The 23815-nt window shown below is 37.2% G+C and overlaps 1 protein-coding gene across 7 annotated transcripts in view; it reads left to right on the top strand.

The window, feature by feature from the left end:
- The first annotated feature begins 306 nt into the window (after nucleotides 1–306).
- adgrg6 (adhesion G protein-coupled receptor G6) overlaps nucleotides 307–23815 on the top strand; it is a 79848-nt gene continuing 56339 nt past the window's right edge. For all 7 annotated transcript variants that reach the window (XM_055232261.1, XM_055232265.1, XM_055232264.1 and 4 more), the window contains exons 1-2: nucleotides 307–517; nucleotides 12059–12141. In XM_055232261.1, coding sequence (XP_055088236.1) covers nucleotides 516–517; nucleotides 12059–12141 — 85 coding nt within the window. In that variant the 5' untranslated portion in view covers nucleotides 307–515. The remainder of the gene's footprint in view (nucleotides 518–12058; nucleotides 12142–23815) is intronic.

The raw sequence follows: 23815 nt of genomic DNA, 5'->3' as shown, positions 1-23815 counted from the left end.
AAAGAAAAAAAGTCTAGGCGAGCTATAATGGTCTATAATGTGCTCAGTCCTTATTAAAACTACTCAACATCATAATTGGTGTTGCTAAAATGATGTTGCTTAAAGTGAAATAATCTACAATATTCCTGACTTCCTCCTACAATGGTTTTATTCTGAAATCTTACCGGAATCTTCTTTGTGCAACTTGACACCGTCTCAGCCTGTGAAGTGTCCGCTGTTCGTCAAAGCGCAGCTCTGTGCACGTCCCCGGTGCGCGCTCCCTCCGCTGTTCCTCTCATCTCTCCCTCCTTCTCCCTCTCTCTCTCCTCTTTTCCTCAGAGTTACCGCTTCACTTCTCCAAGGATTGTCTCCAAACTTTGCCTTTACGCGCGTGTGCCCAGAGCGCGCCGTGCATGGACTTTTGGATAAAGTTGTTTTTTCTTGTTTTTTAATTTTTGCGGGAAACTTTTTGTTGGACACCTTTGCGCGTCAGGACGATGTTACTGAGAGGAGACCAGCTGCCGCTCCAGTAAATCATGTGAGTAACGGGTTTGAAAAAGTCTTTATTTGTGTAGAAAAGTCGCTTAACTCAACACTTAAAGCTCTAAAGTTAAAGTTGGGGACGTGCGTAAAGTTTGGGAGGCTATATGGAGTACGCGCAATAGTTCATGTCATGTCACGTCTCCAGGCATGGATGAAACGTATTAAATGTGTACAGTTGTAAATATCCAGATGTTAGATGAAGAAAACATGAACTTAGAACAAAACAAAATTGTCTGAGGCCAGAAAAATAACTTTTTGGCGATGTTTTAATGTCCTGGGCAGTTGTCCATGAAATGACGCAAGGTATTGTAAAAGATGAAATGTAAGTTATTTAAAATATTATAGGCAAGGCAAGTTTATTTGTACAACACAATTCGTACATAAAGTAATTCAAAGTGCTTTACGAAATAAGAAAGACATTAAAATCACAATACAACAAATCAAAACATAAATAATCATCAAAAAATTAACATTAAAGTGAGAAAAGTGCAGAATAAGTTATAATTTGCCGGAAGTTCTGTTTATATTTTTGATTGCTTAAAAATCCAATGTTTAATATAACCTCAGTGTTTAATGGACAAACTGTTATATCAATACTTTTTGTAGGCCCCTATTTATTTATTTATCCACAATGTAATCCGTCAATTTATGATTTATTGCTGTTAAAACAAAGCTGGCACTTTACATTAAAACTAAAACAAATACTTTGAAGCTACTTTGACCTTGCTTATTACTGTAGTTTGGCACTGAGCTGGAGTTAGGCTATTAGCTGATGGAAACTGTAATCATAGCTCAGTTGTGGTGTTTCGTCGCCTTTAAAATTCTTTATGTTGGCTTCTTTAGTCTAACCAAAATGGTGGTTTCGTACAAACTCATAGTGTTGGCTTTGACTTTAAGTATTGGTCCAGAATATCCATGTCATGTCACTTTCTGGTGTTGAACGCGTTTATTTCTTAAGATGGTGAGATTTAGGGGCTGGTCTGATAATAATAATGAGAAGAACAATAAGAATAATACTAAGAAGAAGAACAACAACAACAGACTATTTAAGTTGTTTTTTTTCCAGTTTATTAAATATTCATTCAATTTTTGTCCACTCCACTTTCAGCTGCGGCCTCCGTGATAACCATAAAACGACTAACCCTAACCCTCTTGCTTAAGGACACAACAGCGGTATAGGATGAGAGTAGGATTCAGACTGTCAACTGTGGATTTAGAGTGTGTACCTTCACATTTTCCCCTCCTTTATAAACTTCATCGCTCTAATTCTGTGGCCTGGAACCAGTTCTCTTATCTGTTTCTATGTTATCACCATCATGAGTTTTCTTATTTTGAAAGACACATCGTTCAGCTCAAACGCAGTAGCCTCGCAAAGTATTCCTCCTTCTTGGCAGGCGCACTGTTGTGTAAACGATATAATGATCTTGAATATCTTTCCCTTATACCTTACAGCCTTAACCCAAACATAGAAAGAGGCTCCTTTGTAAACGCGCTTGAATATAATCAGCTCTAATTTCCCATGTTCCACCTCTGGCTCCGCTTCCACAGTTTGGGAATAGATGGATTGTGGGATTATCCAGTTTTTTTTCCGATCCGGAGCGCTGCTGGGAAAGGCTGTTCCATGATGCCTTTGGCTGCCTATAGACTGTGCATATGTTTACAATCTACATCAGTCCCAATGTGAGACTAGAGGAGACAGAGAGGATTAGAACCAGGGAGAGTTTCCTTGAGGATGACACTATACAGTACACCGTAGTGATGGGGCAATAAAAGACAGAGAACTTTGTAAATACGATTAGTATATTATCACTTTAGTCTGAAAAATGAGTTGAAATAGCGCATTGCATAACGTTTCTAAGGCCATGTGCTTGTTTGTATTGAGACGCTATTGTATTGCCTACATTGTTAAACTTGTATATCACATTTATTCAACTGCAATTGTCTTGTGCATATTCCTACCTGGAGATAAGTGCCATCGCCACGGAGACGCTAGAAAAGTTACGAAATACCTTTAAGAACTCATTAAGGCATCTATACATCATGTCATTACGCTTTAAGTCATGTTATAATGTTGTTACCTCCTCAAAATCATACCTGGAGTTGTGTTTTGTTTCATTTACACGTGTTTATTATTAGTCTGGCTACATCTCCAAAGCTCAAAATGCTCTGTTCCACCTTGTGATGTCATGAAGTGGTAGTTTTCAAGTGAACAGCCACCTTTTTTTTTCCTTTTTCCTCAGAATTCAGTTCAGCGATTGGCAATTCCAGGGCTGAAATTACCTAAATGATTCTAGTGAAAGTGTATGGAGTTTAAAAACACAACGGAACACTTCCTGTATTACCACATGACATCACAAGGTGGAACAGAGCGTTGTTTTTTTTTTTCAGTTTGAGAGAAGAACTCAGCCTAAATGTGCAGCGTTTGTGTGTTAAACATGTGTGAATGAAACAAAACACAACTCCAGGTCTGTTTTTGATGACAACATTATAACATAGATTAGAAAATAGCGTAACATGGGCACTTTAAGGTTGAAAGTTTGCATTGGCTTTGTAGAGTCAAATCAAAGTGCCGCTCGATAAGGATGCACGGTTTTCTACTTCTCAATAAGGAGCTTAGGGGTTGTATTCCCGATCTATTTACCTGAAATGCGTAGCAAGCCCAAAGTAACCAATCAGATTCAATTTATGTATCATGTATGACTCCACTCTACCTGTTCTGTTTCGTGAATTGTGTAACACTGAAAATGGCACTGGGACAATGAGCTCATTTGAACTTAATTAATCTGCTCAGTTTATGTCAACACTTCTGGATCAAAAGCTACAGAACTGAACAAATAGGTACAACGCAATTTCATCAATTTTTGGATGTTTCTACGCAACAGTGAAGTCAACTCATTCCTGTTTTCTGATGTCACGGGGAAAATAAGTAGAAAACACATTTGGTCATGAATCCTTCACATGTCCAGAGAGTTAGGTAAAGTTTTGTCCAGTCAAAAACACATTTAAAGTGGCTTAGATCATTTAATTTGATATGTTATTTAACTACGGCTTGATTTTAATGCAGGTTCTGAGCCTTTTAATCTTAAATTTGTCAAATATATGTTATAATTGTGAGAAAACTCATGCAGTGTTTTCTAATAACATCTTACAAACAGGCATAAGAGATAAATAACAGTTATGAGAACCAGGATGTACATTTCAGGTGTGGCTGAAAACTGGTATTGTGGTTTGCTGATTTGATGGTTGGATGTTTGTATATCTTTGCATTAGTCAGAGGTCACCCAGGTATTTTAATGCAGGTATTTACTGGTTATAACAGGTTGTAGAAGCGAGAGAGAGAAAACAATTTGACTGAATGACACGGCCTGTGCAATTGAAAAGGTGTTTAATCATGAGGAAGCAACTACGAGGGACAGATAAAAGTAACCAATCAGGGACGTTGTTTGATCAGAACGATATAGAAACAACTGTAATGATATGCAGATCTCACTGTATATTTATTGCGCAAACAGAATTTTAGAAATGCTAGTCTTTCCCTTTAAGCTTTGTTTTGTTCTTGGGTAATTTAGGAGCCCAAAAGCAACTGTGTCACAGCAGAACTCGGTCATTTCTTCATCAAATGGGTTGAAAATTGAGCCACTTGTTCATTTTGATGATTTCTATCTAAAAAAAAAAAAGGGGGGGGGGGATTGTATAATAAGAATTGTCTGAAAAAAAATTGTGTTGAAGTTCAAATTGACCCCTATTTGTTTCTCTTATAACTCAGCTCAATTTGATTTCCACCACTGTACTTCGCAAATACAGTTGCAGGAGATTTTGAGGTCCAAAAATGCAAACTTTTTACTAAAATACCCCTTTTTTTTTTTTAAATAACCCACAAATTATAAAAAATAGTATGTTAGCTTATGGCTGAGTTATAACAGGAACAAATCTGGGTCAAATTTAGTCAAGAGGAACTTCAACTTAACTCTACTGGGAGGAACACACAAGGGTTAAAAAGCCTCGACAAGCCTTTGGTGCGACTGTTATATAGCTGTGAATTAAAGTGATTTATAAATGTTAGTGCTTCATACTGTCTGCATTGAAATAGAACACAAAATCATGGTTTATGTCGTCTCTCCTGATATTATTGTAAGACCTTTAACAGCAGGATATCAGGATATTTTGGTTATTGTTCCATCTGACAAAGTGGGCGGGGCTAACAGTTCATTCATAAATATGTTCTAAAGTCATGGTGCAAAATCAGCTGTAGTGCCTTTCATTTTATCGTAAGAGCTTTAGTCTGTCTGTCTATATGATATTCAGGGGGGCGTGTCATTTTTGAATGTATTTCCACATTTACAATAATCTGAAATGAGTCATAACTCCAGCAGGATGAACAACAATGGCACATTCACATTAGCCGGGGTGTTGCTATGTTTACGTGCTGTGTTTCTCAGTCTCTGTGGCAGGACAGGGCCTGGTCTATGTTTCTCGTGTGTTTTCAGACTTTTGCTGTGACCTTGTTGTGATGCTCACTTTTACCCAATGAGGTGTTTATGGAAGAAATGTTGAATCAATAAATATTTTGTCTCAATATGGATAAAGTCAAAGGCCTCATACTGATTGGCTTTTCAAGAATTTTTATGGATCTTTTTTGGATCTTGTGAGAGCGAGTATCTTAACACCTATGCCCCTATATGCGTTAAGTCTTTAAAGGAGTACTGTGGAACTTCTGGGGGAATGTCCATCACCTGTTTGTCTCTAATGTTTCACAGTATGGCATTGCTGTTATTTATCTCCTTTGAGCCAAGCAGGTGACAGCACATGGCCAAGTTATGGATCAGATCTGTGGATAGACTAGCCCGCTCAGAGTAAGAATACATTAATGAAAGCAAAATAAAAAAAAAAAAAATATATATATATATATCTCCATGGAAACAAGCAAGTGGCGAACCCTCCTCTGCTCTCTCAGATATTCATTTGTTTTTGTCGTTTTTGTGGTCCAGCTGATGCTAGATTTTCTGAATTCTTTAATGTGACATTGGTTTCAAATTATAAGTCAGACATTACGTTACATCCAGACTGGTCCTCGATTATTTTTACTGTTTGACAATTTGATTTTTGAACTTCCTGTTGGTTAAATGAACAGTTTTGTTAAGCCCTGCGAGATGACTGCAGTTGTGATTTAGGGTAATATAAAATAAAAGTTGAATAGAAGTTTCTCCAAATACCTTTTTACTCTTACATCTTGCCGCTCTTTGTACTCCTACTTGAATAATGTTGTTTTGAAGTAACAGTATTCTTACTTCAGTACCCTTTTTGGCTTCTCTTCCACCTCTGATTAGGTTGTACTAAAGATTAAAAGCAGATCCTTACAATGATTGATGCTTAGAAACTGTAAAGTAAACTATGTGAGCGCTGTCACGGTCTAAAGCCATCAACAGATCCCATGTCCCGTTTTTAGTTAGTTTGATGCTTTAGAGCTGTTATCAGAGCCACACAGAGCATCTTCTCTGCAGATTCACTTCTATCAATGAAACACTTGTCTCATTTAAACCACTCTCCTCTTCACTGAGAAGGTTAAACCCATCTGACGTCAGACTCAGAACTGTCCAGGTCTCCACAGTGACCCATATTTGGACCAGGTTCAGCCCGGCGTCTGGTTATTCTGAAGAATGTGTTTAATTAAATATGTGAGATTTGTTAGACCAGTGACATTAAAAGTCCAGAATTCGATACAGTACGATGGCTAGACTGGCAAACGTGACAGTGCCAGTTTGAACCAACGCCATACCTGTAAAGTCCTACGCCAAGTAAATCCAACGTGTAATGTGTATCCAAAATCAGGCATAGAATGAGTTTATGCAGACCGGGTGAAATAAGCACTTTTCATTATAGATCGCCCAAAAAGTGGATTATGATGAATTAATATTGGCCCTGGTGCCATTTTGTGAACATGGTAAAGTGTAAAACAGGCATCTGATTCAAAAGCTAAATTATATAAGATTATATCATATGAGATTCCTGATTATGTTTGGTTCATAAGCATCTTAAAGGCACCGCACCTGATTTTTACTCTCTCAAAAACCTGAAAATCAGAACCAGTTCATTTTAAACAGTTTGCAGTGGTCCGAATACATTCCTCACTTATACTTAATTACTCACTGCAATTCATTTATAAGCACCTTTCACAAGTGCAGAGTTTTGATGTCAGTGCATTGCTAACAACAACTAGCATGCTAACAGTATTCTTCCTGGTTCTTGGACAGTAAAACACTCTAGAATTAGATGCAAACAGTTTACAGCAAACTTATATTAGGCACAAAGCCTTTAAAGTGTTGTTTATGGATAGAAATTCTGTAAATCAGAGGTCTCACACTCAAATTATCTGGGGGCCGCAGGAGGCAGAGTCTGGGTGAGGCTGGGCTTATCAGGTATTCCACACAAAAAAAGCTTTGTTAAAATCTTCTCAAACGTCATTTCTGTTTTCAATATACACGAGGAAACATGACAATTCTTGTGGATTTTATGGATATACTTTATTATTTGTTGAATCTTTATTGAAACATGGTAATGCCACACTAACATTAAACTTTAATATTGTCCTGCGGGCCACAAAATATCATCAGTTTGCGACCCCTGCTGTAAATAGATCATCATTAAAAAGACATAATTTTTTTGGATATTTAGTATTAAACTCAAAAAAATAACTTGTACACTTGTTTCATAATGACATTTTATTCTTGCCAGCAGTCCATTTTCATTTACATATTTTCATGGCTGCAAAAATGTAAAGATCTGAGTGACAAATGCTTAACTTTGATAAATATTTGATTTGATTTACATTTAAAAGTATAGTCCTATACTACTCAAACGACTGCACCCTGTGATCTCATTACACACTTCAATTATTGCCTTTATTGCTGTTATTGGAGTGGGCTGTGTGTTTTGTAATGTGCTTTATTGTTTTATAGCACCTAAATCATTTCCTCTGTGGATAAACAAAATATTGTGATTCTGATAGGGTTGGGTAATCGTCGTGTTTTCTCTCATCATCCCATGGTCCATAGAAATACATGTACAGCTGGGAATCTGAATGCTGCATAGTGAATGTGATGGATTCTTGACCATTACTGGAGCTGATGTAAGGCCCATAGCTGCTATAAAGGGACTAAGGTCTAATATCCGGATACATTTGTTTGGTTGGGTTTAAATTTGGTATTGAAAAGGCTTCAGGAGTCACATTCCATCTCAGAAAACACAATTTAACGAATAAACAATCAATATATAAAACTGGATCTATATATGAAAAATGGAAAAGAAATGACTAAGACCACTTGACACAAAACACATCAAACAAACCTAAACTAGGACACATATATGATACACCAGGGATAAAGTAGGGCTGTCCAAACGCTTTTCATCAAGGGGCTTTTCTTCAAACACAAATGAAGCAATGGGCTGATCTAGAGCCTTATATTCATGGGGTCAAGGGGTAGATTGAACCAGAATATCTTTATTCAAGCTTAGAGTTTTATTAATGGCACAGTATAATGTTTGGTATACAGATTTTTAAAAATTTCCAGTAAAAAATAGTACTTTTTAATTTGGATCAACTGACTACGAGGCCCGAGAGCCAAGAAAAATTATAGTTTGTACATGCCTGAGCTAAACTTCTTGGAGAATGATCTAAATCTCAACAAAATGTCGGAAGTAAGACTGCAATACAAACATATCCTTGTAAATTTGAATGCAGTCACAGAAAACCATGTGTGCATTTGTATAAGAACCACTTTTCACAGAAATCGCCCAAACGTTTTCAAAATCAACCGGTTCATTACTCTCCTGTTCCCCATGTGATTGCACCAGTTCGCAGCAGGTGCCTCTAGTCTACTTTTAGAGATACATTTCTGACATTCTTCTGATCATCTCTTCTCCTCTGTCACTGTGACGTCCAGTGGTTTTCAAAATGGCTGCCTGAGGCCAGTTCTGGGTACATGAATCAGAGCCTTTATGTGGTCGGGTCTGTGGACTTGGTGGGCTCTGAGGGGGGAGGAGGGGGACCAGAGGAAGGACCCCGGGCTCCCACAAAGACCGGACTTGAGTCTGAATGTCAGCACATGCATGAATTTGTGTCTGTGCAGTGGACAAAAGCTCAGATAGACACTGTTCTGTTCTGATAGGCTTTTAATATTAATGCCATTTGCTGCGTGCGCACAAGAGCACCACAATGGAAAGGTGGGGACGATCCAAAGATCTCTTCATTAAAAGTTTGGGGTTCTCTCCACAACTTTTTGCTTTTCTTTCTGCACCTTTTGAATTATAAATCTGGGCTTCCATATTTCAATTCTAGTTATTTAAACAGAATGATAAAGTATTTTTAAGACTAAGAATAAATATTGAACTGCAGATGTTTTCATAAGAAAGGACAGAAATCCTGTACTTGGCACTGCAGAGATGACTTCCAAGTAAAGTAGTGCTTTTTATTAGCTGTTAGCTGAGAGGTCTGTGCTGTGAATTCTACCTTAACATGGGACATAAAGCTCTTCATCTGTCAGAGGATCAGTTGTCACACAGTGGCAGCCACATCTCTGTCAGTTTGCCCCAGGGCAGCTGTGGTCAGAGAAGTAGCTCACCATAACCAGAAGGAACAATTAATAGACTAACACAAGATTCTTTGAGTTTTTTGAACCGCAGTACAAATGTTATCTTATTATTTAAACAGATTGGATCAGATCTTGTACCACAGGATCTTGCAAGATAAAACTGCTGCAAGACTGTGCACAAGACACATATTTTTTGTGTGTGTTCTTGTTTGGCTTGAAATAAAGGTGGTCAGTTACACGTATTTATGACAAACCCTTTTGCCATTACTCTTGAATCCCTTTGATTTTTTTCTTTTCTTTCATTTATACATGTTTCTGTTTGACGTGAAGGGGGGATAGCTGCTTTCCCTCCTGTCGTACTCTGTAGAACCATTCTGTGTTTGTGTTTGCTAAACATTGGAACAGTGTCTTTTTAGGAAGTTCTCTCCATTTGTTTCTATCACAAACAAATATTTGAGCTGTCATTATTGGAATTTATTCAGAAAGTCACGATTGAAGTGTTTACAGTGAACAGGCCACATCTCCAGAGCCAAACAAACAGTCTCAGTCAGCTGTGTGAGCCTGTGAGCCAACCTCATGCTCGTCTCCGTGGAGATGCCCTTACTTTGCCTATAGGTTCCCTGGAATGGCATTTATCTTACTTAGGCCATAAGCAGGCAACATGTTTAGACCAAGTTACGGGTCAGATCTGTGGAAATGGAACAGATGAAAACACGGGTAGCTGAATAAATGCAGATACATTTAATGACATATTGTGGAGCTTTCCAAGTAAAACAATAATATCTACATGGACAGTGCACCTTTAACATGGGCCCAGATCATTTGTTAGACCTGTGTACTGCTAAACCTTTTGTGCCTGTATAATGTTTTATTAATTTGCAGTGCCAGTGATACATTACTCGACATGTGATTTCTTGCCCTAAGACCGTCTGGTCCATCCTGTTTTGTAAGAAGGGAAGTAGTGTCAGTGTTTGCTAAATAAAAGCCTTTGATGGTTTTAACAACAAATCTCCTGCTGCTTTTCAGGAACAGGAGTTGTTGGAAGTATTATGGCTTATACAGCAGAGGACACGCTGGCTTCTGCTGTGGCGAAATGTGTTTGTGTAGTATAGGTTGGCAGAAGTGAAAGTCAGTTATATAATCCTACTTAGTCATATAGTTAAAAGACTTGAGTTCAGTTTGTTTAAGTTCTGAAGAGGCTGATGGTTCTGCTGCTGCGTGAAGTAGAGCTGCAAAACACAACTGAATCAAAATCGCAATTTCCATGGCCACAAAAAAACAAAAAAATAAAACAACAACAACAAGTTTCGTTCTATGTAAAGCTGCTCACCCTGTAGCTAACTTTTGTTCAAACATGTTCTGAAATGTGATGCCTGTATTAGTTTGTGTATCTAAGCTTTGAAACTGAATTATTTAACATAAATTTCAAATCTAACTGCAATCCAAAAAATTGCAATTCGATATTTTTTCCCAAATAGTGCAGCCATAGCATTACCATTAGTGATTGGTTCAGAGGCAAAGTACCAAGTAACAAGCAGTGAAAGTATATGATGTTCTTGAGACTTCTTGGTTTTTAAAAATGACTTCTCTTTTATCAGAAAAAATCCATTACGTGACAGTTAACGGAGGTGCTATTGACCTAAAATAGACTTTAAATTACAGACCTCACATATCACTGTCCATTGATGATTTAGTGTTACATAGATGCTCATAAAAGAACAGACGTGTCACTGATTTTATGTTTTTGAGGCTCTACAAATTTTCTCATTGGCAAAACACTGCCCTAGTCAATGTGAAATCCATTCTGCTTTAATCATTTTATCATATTTAATCTTGGCTGTTTAAGGGCCAAGGTAGTCTCCAGTGAGTAAGTAATAAATGGGCTGCAGCAGTTAGATATTTTATTTATTAATCCATCTGACCATCGATTTTCTTGCGCTTATCCGGGGCCGGGTCGTGGGTCACAGCTTAGCATGGACTTTACTGTTTTAGTGAACTTTTATAATGCTTATTCAAAGGTACACTGTATAACTTTTCTAGTAAAGAGTCCACTGCCTGCTCGGCTCCATGGAGATGCTTTTACGTTGCCTCAAATGTTCCACAGTATGGGATTAAACTTATATCTTTTATTTCTTCAATTTACTGATGTTTTCCTTGGTCAAAAGGCAAGGCAAGTTTATTTGTATAGCACAATTCATACACAAAGTAATTCAAAGTGCTTTACAGAATCAGAAAGACATTAAAATCACAATACAACAAATCAAAACATAAATAATCACAAATAATCATCATCAAATTAGCATTAAAACAGAAGAGTGCAGAATAAAAACCTTTCAAAAACTTGCATTCTTGCTGTCAGTGGGTCCTCTTCTCCACAGATCTGGCCTATAACATGATCTAATGGCATATCTCACTCCATTGATGTAGTTTTATTATTTATTTACAGTTTAATTCCATATTAGAAACATTTCACCCAAAGCAATAACATCTTCATGGAGACCTGAAATTTTACAAAATGCACCTTTAATAATAATAATAATAATAATACAAATAATAATAATAATAATAATAATAATAATAATGCCCTAGTCTTATATAATGCTTATCCAGACGCTCAATTGGTGGGTGGGCAATGTGCGTGGGTAAAGTGTCATGCCTAAGGACACGATAAAGAATTTCACCACTGCAGCACCTGGAATTCCCACTAGTCTCCCACCTAACCAGCTACTAACCAGCCCCACCCTCGCTTAGCTTCTGCGATCTGATCAAGCTTTGACAACAAGGTTTGGCTTTAATTCATAGGATGCTGTTTCCTGTGGTTTAATGTTGCATTTTGTTATTTTAAGACGTCTGTTCTTTCTATAATGTTGACAGTGCACTCCTACCCTATGTAATCTGTCTAAGCAATGTTCCTTTACGTTCTGACACGTGTGACCTTTGACCTTTAGGGGGTGCACTACCGCAGGAGGAAGGTGGAGTGTGCGTGGAGTGTTTCCTCTGGTGCTGCTCTGGATGTTCCTCCACACAAATGGTAAGACATCTTATATGTTTATACTTATTTATAATGGGAGCAGTAAACAAGTGTTGTTCTCACAGCTGTTTACCGACAAAATAAACCAAACTTTTACTTTACATAGTCACCAAAAACACTTATTACAAGCTGGGACTATGCCAGGAGAGACTGCACCCATAACCATTCCCATTAATTTTAAGTACGATGTGCCTCAGTCGACAAATTGTAAACACAGCTCTTAGGATCAAAATCAGGATACTGTTTGCTGTCTGCATGTAAATATAAACTATTTGCATTGTCCGCGAACCAGGAAGTAAAGCTGATGCGCTGTTAGCATGCTAGTTGTCGTTAATTTTACCATAACAACGTCTGAAAGTAGTTAAAGCGCTTATAAACTCAACAATGTGAATAATTATGCTATAGAAAAGTGGGCAAACAAGTGACTACGCAAACAATTAAATGAACTAGTAGATTTATTTCTCACATTTTTAAGACAGTAAAAAAATCTGGCACAGCGCCTTTAATTACGGTCAAACAATAGTCAGTAATAAGCATTGGAATGTGTAATTTAATCATCATTTTCATAAGTTCTTGCATAAATCTTTATAAAACTCGCTGTGCCTGGTTCCTGTTTCTGTCCTGCTGCTTGTCTGCGTCTTAGACATAACTCAGTCTCACAATAGTTGGATTGTGGAGTGCTGTGAGTGTGGGTGGTTTTATCATTTATCCAGGCCTGTGCGTCTCTATCTCTGTGCGGACACACCAGGAAACAGTGGTCAGGACAAAGCATAAATCAGGTTTATAGTGGAAAGACAACAACATGGTGGAAGCGCCGTGTGGATTGGAATCAGCATGGCACTCGGTTATTGGTTATTTTGTCATTTTCAGTTAGATTTAGTGTTTTGTGACTTGGGTACTGTGAAATAATAACAACGCATTTATCATTGGTTCGTAGAAATACTGAATCAGCCACAGAAACAAAGAACTGTTATGTGTGGAAGGGCATCTGGCATAATATGGGATTTTAGGGCGCACTAAGAGATCAAATCAAAGATGAAAAAATGTGTGTAGTGGGTAAAAGTCTGAATATAAACACAAAAGGCAAAGAAACAACATTTACCTGTATAACTGCTACAAATATAAATAAAAAAGTTCACTATGTAACTTTTTCTGGCTACCTACTTGTCTCCATAGAGATGATATCGCTTACAATGTTTGACTGTACGACACTCAACGTCTATGTTGCGTTTACTGAATTACAGTTCTTATTTCGAGCAGGATCGCCTCTCCGCAGATCTGACATGTAACCCGACCTGGTGGGGTCTTACTCGTCCCACGGAGACAGATCTGTGCACAGTGGTCCCTTGTTACGTTCTAAAAATAACCCGCATTACGTGAAATCTGCGAAGTAGTCAGCTTTATTTTTTTACAATTATTCTATATGTTTTGCAGCTGTAAAACCCCTCACCACACACTTTATACACTTTTCTCAGACAGACATTCATTTTCTCACATTTCTCTCTTGTTTAAACATTCTCAAAGTTCAAACCTTCATATATTTTATCCCTCTTCTTCGATGATCGCTTTAAATGTGTTGTTCACGTGCCTCTGCTCCAGCGGTATCAGCAGAGGCGCCTTTTTTACGTCCAAAGCGTTTCTGAAATTTGTCGGTGCAGAACGTTTCATCGACATTGTGGGTTTTGTCGGGGAGAAAACTTTCAAACATACAGCACTTAAGAGTCACACTGCAAAATTGCACACAAAAAAAATATGTGAAACAGCGAGACCACGAAAGGTGAACCGCGATATAGCGAGAGACCACTGTTTTCCCATAGCATTCCAGGCAAATCTATAACATCCATGTAAACAATCCTCTCCTCCAGAAAAGTTACACAGTGCACCTTAATCAGACTATACCAGCAAATACTGTAAAAAGATCATTTTAAAATACATCGCGAATGAAAGCAACACTGATGTATACATTTTAAAACCCAGTCTCGTATACAGTATTTATATGTGTCTAGTTAAAACATTTACATGTGAAAATAAGAACGTGCCATTGTTCTGAATCTGAGTTGAGACACTGACCACGAACCTCAAAACCACCAGAATGTGTGTCTGCAATTTTACACAGCTGTGAGAACAACACAGGGATGTACTTTGGTTTATATATGATTAGCAATTAGCCCAAAAATGCTCATTAGACAGCAGTTGGAATGTACTGATTAGAATACATTAAACCGCACTTGGCTCAGTATTTGTTGATTTAAGCCACAGCGGATGACTTTGTTGCTAATGTTACCATGGTTTTCATATTGTTCATGTTATTATTTACTCATTTATTTACTGTTGGATTGTGTTTATCATCATGTCATTCAGTATTTTTTTATGTTTTTTCTGCTCTTTGGGGAAAATGACACTCAAATTAAGACGACAATACAGATACACTTGAGATAAACGTGATTATATGTTTCTCTTGTATCTTTCTGATTGGTCAAAGGTCAAATTCGATACCGTCCCGTACGTTTACACTAGTACCTGGATTATTCAAATATCAGATTGTGTGGCGTTGTCCCCAAAGCAGATGTTACTTACTGCACTATGAGTTCTCACTTTCCTACACGTTTATGTCTCTGCATGTTTCCATCGTTGTTTCATTTGATGTTTCCTCCTATATTAATCCTTTTCCACTTTTTCTTTAAGGCATGCCACTCCTGTTGGTTATTGTCATTATTTAACCAGTCTGATATCCAAACACAATGACCTCACCAAACTCGTACATCATTTCACCATTTTATTTTTAGGTTTCATTCACACGTTTGTCCACATCATCTCCGCCCATGTGATCATTGTACCACTGAGTTACAGATGTTTGAAAATCCATACACATTTCAGAAATAATAAAAATAATTATATCACAAGGACAAAAAAAGTTTAAAATATCGTTTATGAGCTGTACGGTTGGCTCGGAAGGAAAATACTGTAATATAGAGCGACAGTATCTCAGTTAGTAGAACGTTTATCCGCTGATCGGAAGGTTGGCGGTTCGAATCCCGCTCTCGACGTAAACAAATGCTGTAAAATGTAGTAAAGAAAAACGACGAAAAAAGGTCATGAAATGTGGCTGAAGATGATTTCCAAGGAGATGTGGTTTGTTATTACTATTTTCCACAGTGAAGTACGAATGTTTGATTTAGTTTGACATTCCAGTTTCCTTGTTTATTTATTAGTTTATTGATTTTGGCTTTCTGGCTTTCTTTTGGCGTACTTTCGTTCATGACTTTTGACATGGAGCGTGTGGGTGTGGAATTGTCGAATCTTAATTAATTCGAGGTTTAGATTTGCTGCAAGAGATGAAAAATGCATAAATCTTATAAAGAGTCGTATAGTTCCACATTTATGCAAATATTAAACGTAATTAACGGACCCATCATCTTAGTATAGATTTATTAGCTTGAAAATGGAATAAAATTAAGTGGTTCGAGAGATGAGAGAATACCAATAATGTACAGTTATGTTATATTTATATATATTTTTCCCATTTGAATGAACTATATGCTCACAAAGATAGAGTTGGATAAGTTTGCAACATTTTCTGAAAAAGAAAAAAAAACGGTCTATCTTCAGTCAACATTTTTATAAGACAAATCCAAAAGTTTGTGATTGGCTGGTTCTGGTCAGCTGATGTCCATTGCTGCTTACACAATAGAGTTAAAGCTGTTTTGTCGTGTTAGTATTGAGCTGTTTAGCCTTTAGGTCAGAGTAGTTGGGCTGTGGTTTACTGCTATTATAAAAACGCTCTCTTTTCTCAGTACTGCAATAATGGTTCTACTAATTTTGAAAAATTCAGTGAGATAATACCCTATTTCTATAGTTTTTGTTTATCTTAGTGATGTTGTTGCTGCCATTTGCTGCTAATAAATAATAAGTTATCATTAAACTGTATATTTAGGCGTTCTTCATATTCTTCCATGTTTGTTTTGGTATGCGTTGATGAGTTATTCCATTGTTTCCACCTACACAGAATGGAATTTTAAACTTTCTTTTCCCCAGAAGAATATCTATCCTTATGCAATTAGTAAAATGATTCTACCAAGTCATTAGATACCATTCTTTTGCATTTTCTTGCACCAGTATTGCAGTCTTCCTTGGTTATTTTCAGTGTTGCACCTTCTCTACTGCAGAAAGACGGGAACAGAGAAGAGAGAGAGAAAGAGAAAGAGGGAGCGAGGGAGAAGGAGAAAGGTGGAGAAAGTGTGTCTAATGTATTTTCCAGTGCACAGCCGCCTCGGGCCCAAACCAGAATTGTAGCACTCATAAAGTTCTCACCACACACGGAGACGAGGCTGAGTACAGAACATATGGCTCTCCCCATTAACACTGTTTTTGAAATGCCTAGGGTAAAGCATGATAAGTAATGTTGCAAAAAGAGTTTTAGCTTGTTTTGTTCTCTCGGTTATCAATAATCATCCGTTTGCATTTTTTCCGATGTAAAACATAAAGGTAGCCCATCACAACTGACAGATGGGTGGTTTCGTTTTGATTCTACACACTGTATCTGGATTAGGAAAGAGCTCATCCTCAGTGCGATTACCCACAAATGAATACTGCCGTTGTGTCCTTGGGCAAGACACTTAACCCCACTCACCCCCAGTGTCTGTGCACACTGGTGTATGAATGTGTGTGTGCATGGGTGAGTGGTTCCTTCATGTAAAGCGTTTTGAGCGGCTTGAAGGAGGAAAAGCGCTATATAAAAATGTGTACATGTCCAAACCACCTCAAATCTGTAAAACTTATCTCCAAATATAATACATATAGGGATGTCAAGGTTATTTGGTTAATCAATAATTGTGACGATAATTGTCCTTCAGTTCTTAAGCAAAAATAATATGTCTTTTCCCTACAATCTATACTCCACAACGTTTCTCTTTTATCTGGCTCGTTAACTTTATTTTATCTTTCCGAACGTTTGATTTCAAGCTGGCCACATACTAGAAGAAAGGCCGCAGAGAATGTTAAATCAATTGAATAAGGATGTTACGGTAGTTATGGAGTCAATAATCGTAAATCCTGGTGTTTCTTCTTACAATAACGCAACAAAAACATTTTATGTGACAGCCTACAAGGAGAGTCATTCCTATACTTATGTCTTCTCCCCCATGAGCTGTACTGCTTTAAAACCACACAAAATGGCTGCTTTCACCACTTTCTGTACTTTTCTACTTTTTATTTTCTTCATAATATGTCCAAACTCCTGGTTATTATTGTTATTTAGTAAGTTGCTGCTGCTTAGTGTTGTCACGATACTAAAATTTCTCGATTTCTATATTAAGGAATAGACTCGATACTCAATACAGATTCAGATACCTCAGTGAAAAAGACTCTTTCTTTAGACAATAGAATGCGATTTTCAACATTAAATCATAGTATTTTTTTATATTCCCACGTGGCCTTATATCTGTGTAATCCCTCAGTCGTCCAAATAGGTTCCATAGTGGTCCATGGGCGTATAACAGCTTTTCTAATAGTTCTTGTAGTTGTTCTGATACAGCTCATGCAAGGTCCATTTTTATCCTCTGAATGTGACTTTTTTAGTATTGATACCTGCCCAAACTAGTATCTGATTTTCAATAGGTTTTCAAAACAACCCCACTGCTGATAACAATATGTATTTGCTCTAGTCCTGGTTATATTCATAGTCTTTTTACTCCCATTTTTCAGGTTTGTCCCACATATTCAGGTCACATTTTTGCCCCTCTACCGTGCTCGCTCAGGCCTGTCCTCTCTCCTCCTTTGGGATGCCTCTGTAGATTATCTCTCGCTGAAAGATGGAGGACAGAGTGCACCTGGAGACACTCAAAACTTCTATTCTACTCCCAAAACCTAATACACCTATCCTCATTTACCCAGTCAAAACGCACCACTCACTAAAGGCTGTTAGTGAAGATGGATTTCTACAGATGAGTATTCGTTTAGAAAAGTCTATAAATCGTTTCTAGAAGATTTTGATTCATTTACGAATAATCCCGGTTGTTCACATTGCCAAATTTGCTGTAGATTGAAGGTAGACGCTGCGAGATCATAATATAAATGAAACTTCGGATGAGAGTGAGAGGAAATAGATTTTTGGTGGGCGGAGGAGGGGAAAGGAGGTTGAGACAGAAGAACATAATTATAAATGCCAAACTAGGCCATCAGAAGATTAAAGATGCACTAGGTAACTTTCTGGTGGAGGGTCTGCCTTCTTGTCTCCATGGAGATACAGTTGCTTTGCTTGAAAGTTCAATGGAGTTTAATGCCGTGCTGTGGAACAATCTCAGTGTAGCAATATAACATTTCCGTGATGAAGACAAGCAAGTGCCGGACCCTTCACTAGAAAAGTTACATAGTATGCATTTAAAGGGGGTATTACACTTGTTTTTTTGTTTTGTTTTTTTGTTTTTTTTACTATAATAATCAATAAAAAATAGTAAGTCAGACCTGTTCCCGTTGCAAGTCCCCCAGGGCTGCGTTTTGTCACCAGTTCTGTTCATTATATTTATGGAAACATTTCTACCGGAGGAGCTGGAGGAAGTGTCTGGGGTGAGGGAAGACTGCCGGATGGATAATAATTAATTAGAGTGCATTCTGATTGACCAGCGCTTCCTCTAGCAGCAGGCGGTAGAAGGAGTTGGCGAAAATCAGAGCGACAAATAGTTTTTAGCAGACATGGAGACAATACCAGAGATAAAAGAATTACATTGAACTCATGGGAATAAAACAAAACACAACTTTTGGTGAAGAACTTCAGAAATGCTCTAGCAAGACTCATAGCTGTTCAGTGCTTCAAAAGTATACTATAACTTAACCTTGTCTATTTTTCTTCTTACTATAAAAGACAATGTGTTCTTATCTGAAGTGATGAAAAACACAATAGAAATCCAACCCACAAGAGTGTTCCATATTCCCAAATTCATGATGTTAATTATCTTGTCATATGAATCCAGTGGTGTGAGAACATGCCTCTAAATAGTTCCCTTAAGTGTGTTTTCTCAGCTGTTTGCTCCGTTTCAGATCAGATTTAAACGTCTTTGGGAAACTCCGTCAGTCTAAGTCGTCTCTGGTGGGTTGAACCTGTCTGTGTGTTTTTGATGGAGTGTTCTATTCTTTACACTGGCCTTGTATCTCTGTCGACTGAGCTGACCACACATTCTGACAGATCTACAGGTTTACACAGCTGGACTCGCTTCACTGATACTTAATAATGCAATATATGTGAAGTCATAGCAGTTGTGAGCAAAATACAGTGGTGGAACGTAATGGAGTAAAAGTAGTGAAGTACTGAACATTTTTGGTGTCTGTGCATTGCTTTAGTGCATTTTTAAGTGGATAGTTTTTACTTTTACTTTAGTACATTTGAGAGCAGGTATCTGTACTTTCTACTCCACTACAGTTTTGAACAGGACTGATTTTTTTTTTTTTTTTTTAATGAAGGTCATAATTTGAGCAAAACAAAAATATACAAATGAAAACAGCTAAAAAAAACACAAAACCTATCGATTCAGTTGTTTCTGTTGAACAAAATTCAGCACAAATCTTTATTAAAAAATAAATTTAAAGCCTTCTAAGAACTCAAAATCTATGTGAAATACTTTTACTTTTTACTCTTTAAGTTCATTGACTTTAATACTTTTTTCTTGTGATAATTTTACTATTACTTGAGTATTGTTTTGAGATTTGTACTTTTACTTAAGTAACAAAATTGAGTACTTCTTCCACCTCTTGTAAAATGCCATGAGATGCAATAAAATAAGCGTATTGGTCAAGGTAATTTGAGTCTTTTAATGGGTAATTTTGTGTAGACATTTCAATTAAATCCTGTTCTTTGTTAAGTGGACCTTTAATTTAGTCCTATTGTTAAAACTGACAATGTGTCTTTATAGAGAGGACATAGGCAGAACCAAGACACTATACCTTAAAACTCAACATATATGTAATGAACTCACTTGTTTCACAACTTTCATCACTATGTTCCAGTGATGAAACTGCACAAAACCTCTGTACGATCTTAACTTATTAACCAAAAACGAATCCATTTACAGTATGAGTTATAACCTACGTGAGATACTGTGAAGTGATAAGGAAACTACTGCTAACTAGTTTTAGTTGTCTTTGCTATGCATAGGTTTCAGAATGATGAATAAGTAGGACAGTTACCATAGCAATTAACAATTTAATTAAAACTATATATCTTCGAAAGTCCTCAAAATGTTGCCAATAACAGGAATCTGAAACTTATGAATCGAAATACAACTTGGATCGTTGTGGCGTAAACCAATGAACTGATTGGAGTCCAGAGAAAGACACCACACCACTGTTTGTATCGATTCAGAACTCCTTATTCATTTCTGAACCAAATCTAAAGTGGATTTGCAAGCTGTTCTGTTGAGTCGACCATGTTGTTGTTTTTCTGTCCCGCCCACTTGCCATAACTATATTGTGTTTATCTTTGTGGTAGCACTTCCGGTTAAGTGTGAATCCCATGCATTTCAGTGGAGAATTTGGAAAGCGTTTTGCCCATAGAAAATGATATAAGTAGGTTGATTCATCATGTAACCAACAAGTTACACTGCACTGATTCTCTGGCAGGGTTTAAAACAGCTTTGTAGCCCTTAGAGAACTTATTTGCTGTAAACATTGGCAGCCTCCATACAAAATAATCCAAACCGAATGACAATAGTGGCGCCCACATCAACTTATGGAATAACACTATTCAGGAAAGATCTATAATATTTGTCATATTTGTCAATTAGTATTTCGTTATTGATATTTTTATAGCTTTATTGACCGTATTCCTCCCAGTTTTGCCCTAACTGCGACTAAACCTCGTTGTGATAGTACTTCCGGTTAAGCGGGAATCTCACTAGTTTCAATGGAGAATATTGGAAAAGTTTTGCAGGTAAAACATGATATAAAGTCGATTGATTTGTATAAAATGTTAAATATTAATGTGCACCAAGTCACCTGTACCGATGCAAAATAATACAACGTTGGCAGCGCCCACGGCAACTTCCTGAAATCCATGAATACCAGTCCTAAAATGAAGTGCTTTCCAACACTACTCAGGAAATAAACTATAATTTGTGTGATATTTATCAATTATATTTGGGTATCGATATTTTAAAAGTCATAAACTATGGCAATAAAGACATTAGAACTTTTTAAATACAGGTTTTGTAAGTAAGTACAGGATCAACCATCTCATTATTTCTTGCCTGTAGTCATAATAATTGAGACATTACACGTGTATTGTAAAAGTGTTAATAGAGTCATTTTAGCAGCTGAAGAATCGCACTGACGTAGGACGTGAGGTGTGAACAGGAGTAACGGTGATGTCACGTCACACTCTACTATTATAAACAGCCGCGGGGCTTTAAAAGGGATTTCTCGTGGAGTTATGGTTTACTGAAAGCTGGATTTCATGTTTGTGTAAGCGTCATGCTGGTGTGGACATACTTTATTGCTCTTGTTGTCACTAAAGGAACGCTGGCAGAGACCTCACAACATGCCGTCAGTGAGCGTAGCCATTTTGTTTTTAATATTTTGTTGTTGAAATGCGCCAGACAGATTTTTTCTCCATTTCACAGTAGGTAAATTTTGAATGCACTTTTGCTTAAGACAGGTGCGGATGTTGGAATGTAGTGGAAAAATTTTAAGCACCGACTTGTGTAAAAGGAGAAGGCCAAACTGATCAGAACTACCAAACTGGAGCGGATTAGACTCTGAGAAAGTGTTTATAAAGGTGAATTATGTAACTTTTCTAGCCACTTTATTGTCTCCATGGATATTGGTTTGCCTGGAGGGTCTCACAGTGTGGAAACTTATCCAGCGTTTATTGCATTTCAGGTGCAATAAGTGGTCCAAACATGCCTGAGAGAAAGTTCTCGACTTGCTTTTGCCTTTAACATATTGTCCAACTAAATGACTTATTCCCTGGGCCAGCATAGGAAAGAGAAGAGTTAGAAAACAACATAGGGGAAAGAAAAGTTAGAAAAAAAATAAATAAAAAAAGATCATAGTTTATGGTGATGAGACTCTAACATTCCCTGCATGGTACAGAATTTATACAAAATGCCATCCTACGCCTTGGGGCTGGCAGTGCCTTGGTTGGTAGAGTGGTTTTCCTCTGATCCAAAGGTCAGTGGAATACTACCATTGAGTCCTTGAGCAAGACACTTAACCCCCTACACCCCCAGTGTCTGCGTATACTGGTGTATGAATGTGTGTGTGATTGGGTGAGTGTTTCCTTGATGTAAAGTACTTTGAGTTAATTGAAGGTGGAGATGCACTATATAAAAATGTGACCAATGTGACCTTAAAATAATTACATGAAGTGTGTGTAATATTTGGATTTGAAATTCCATAAATATGACCTGACTGTATCAACAGATATGAGCTAAACATGTTCAAATCAAACTGTCTTTTAATGATGATTTATTCTTAATTGCAAAAACATTGAATATAATGACCATGTTGTTTATACTATATCTTTTGTATTTTGGTTCTCAAGATGATTGGGGGGGTGCGTAGGTGTGTGCGTGTGTGTGTGTGTGTGTGTGTGTGTGTGTGTGTGTGTATACGTGCATGGATAAATAGGTTAAGCTGTCTTGACCTGTATTTTGTGATGGGCTCACATGACAATTCTAGGATATAATTGCTGTGAGTCAACATTGCATGCTGACATAAATGCCATGACGCAAAGGCTAGATAATGTTTGTTAACATTTGTTTTGAATAACTATCAATATCTTGTTTACACTTAATGACTTTTAAATGGAAAAACCCCTATGAGATCAGTGAAAGCTCTTATAATGGGTTGGCACCAAAAGCATCAACATTTAGATAGTGCTGCATTTAGAATAAGAGTGTTTTCAAAGTAATGAATCTATAGCTTTGTGGAAATGGATAAATTGATGCTGTTAATTGGATGGCAGCAGAATCAGAGCCAAGTCAAATGGAGTCAAATTGCAATAAGTCAAATAAAACCAGAATAATCATCACGTATTTCAGAGGTTGTTGTATGTAATTGTCAGTAAAAATGTTGACTGGATTTCTTGCAAAGCTGTTTATTCAAAAGGAAAACTGAAGAAGCTTATTTTTAAGATTTCGAAGCAATGGTGTAAAAATAATATTATATTATATATGTATCTGTTTTGTATCTGTTTGTCCACTGATCCAAAGGTTGGCAGTTCGAATCTTGCTCTTCACATAAACATTATTGGTTGAACCAGCTCCACTGACACACAGGTTGGCGGTACGATTCCAGCTCCCACAGATGAATGCTGTCGTTGTGTCCTTGAGCAAGACGCTTACACTAGTTCAGGAGTTACACTACTTCATCAGTCAAGTTGGATTTCAAATGCATATTGTATCTTTATATTGGAATCTCTTACTAAGCCTATCTCTGTTGCTCCATCCTTCAAAAAAAAAAAAAAATCCCATAGATCTCACATTTCCTCTCTTGTCATTTCAGTATATTAAACAGACACATTTACTATTCCATGTGAGCATTTTGATTTCTCTGTATAATGTCGAGACACTGCGGTGCTTTGAGCTAACTGTGCATAGATGGGGCCCCTGCTGCTAAAGTAAAACACGACAGGGTTTAAAGCAACAAAGAAGTGTGTATTTAAAGAAAAGGCCCTTCACTACAG

This window comes from Periophthalmus magnuspinnatus, chromosome 24, assembly GCF_009829125.3.
Source record: "Periophthalmus magnuspinnatus isolate fPerMag1 chromosome 24, fPerMag1.2.pri, whole genome shotgun sequence".
Taxonomy (NCBI): domain Eukaryota; kingdom Metazoa; phylum Chordata; class Actinopteri; order Gobiiformes; family Gobiidae; genus Periophthalmus; species Periophthalmus magnuspinnatus.
The sequence above is the reverse complement of the archived record's forward strand: the minus strand, read 5'-3'. Positions and strand labels throughout refer to the sequence as shown.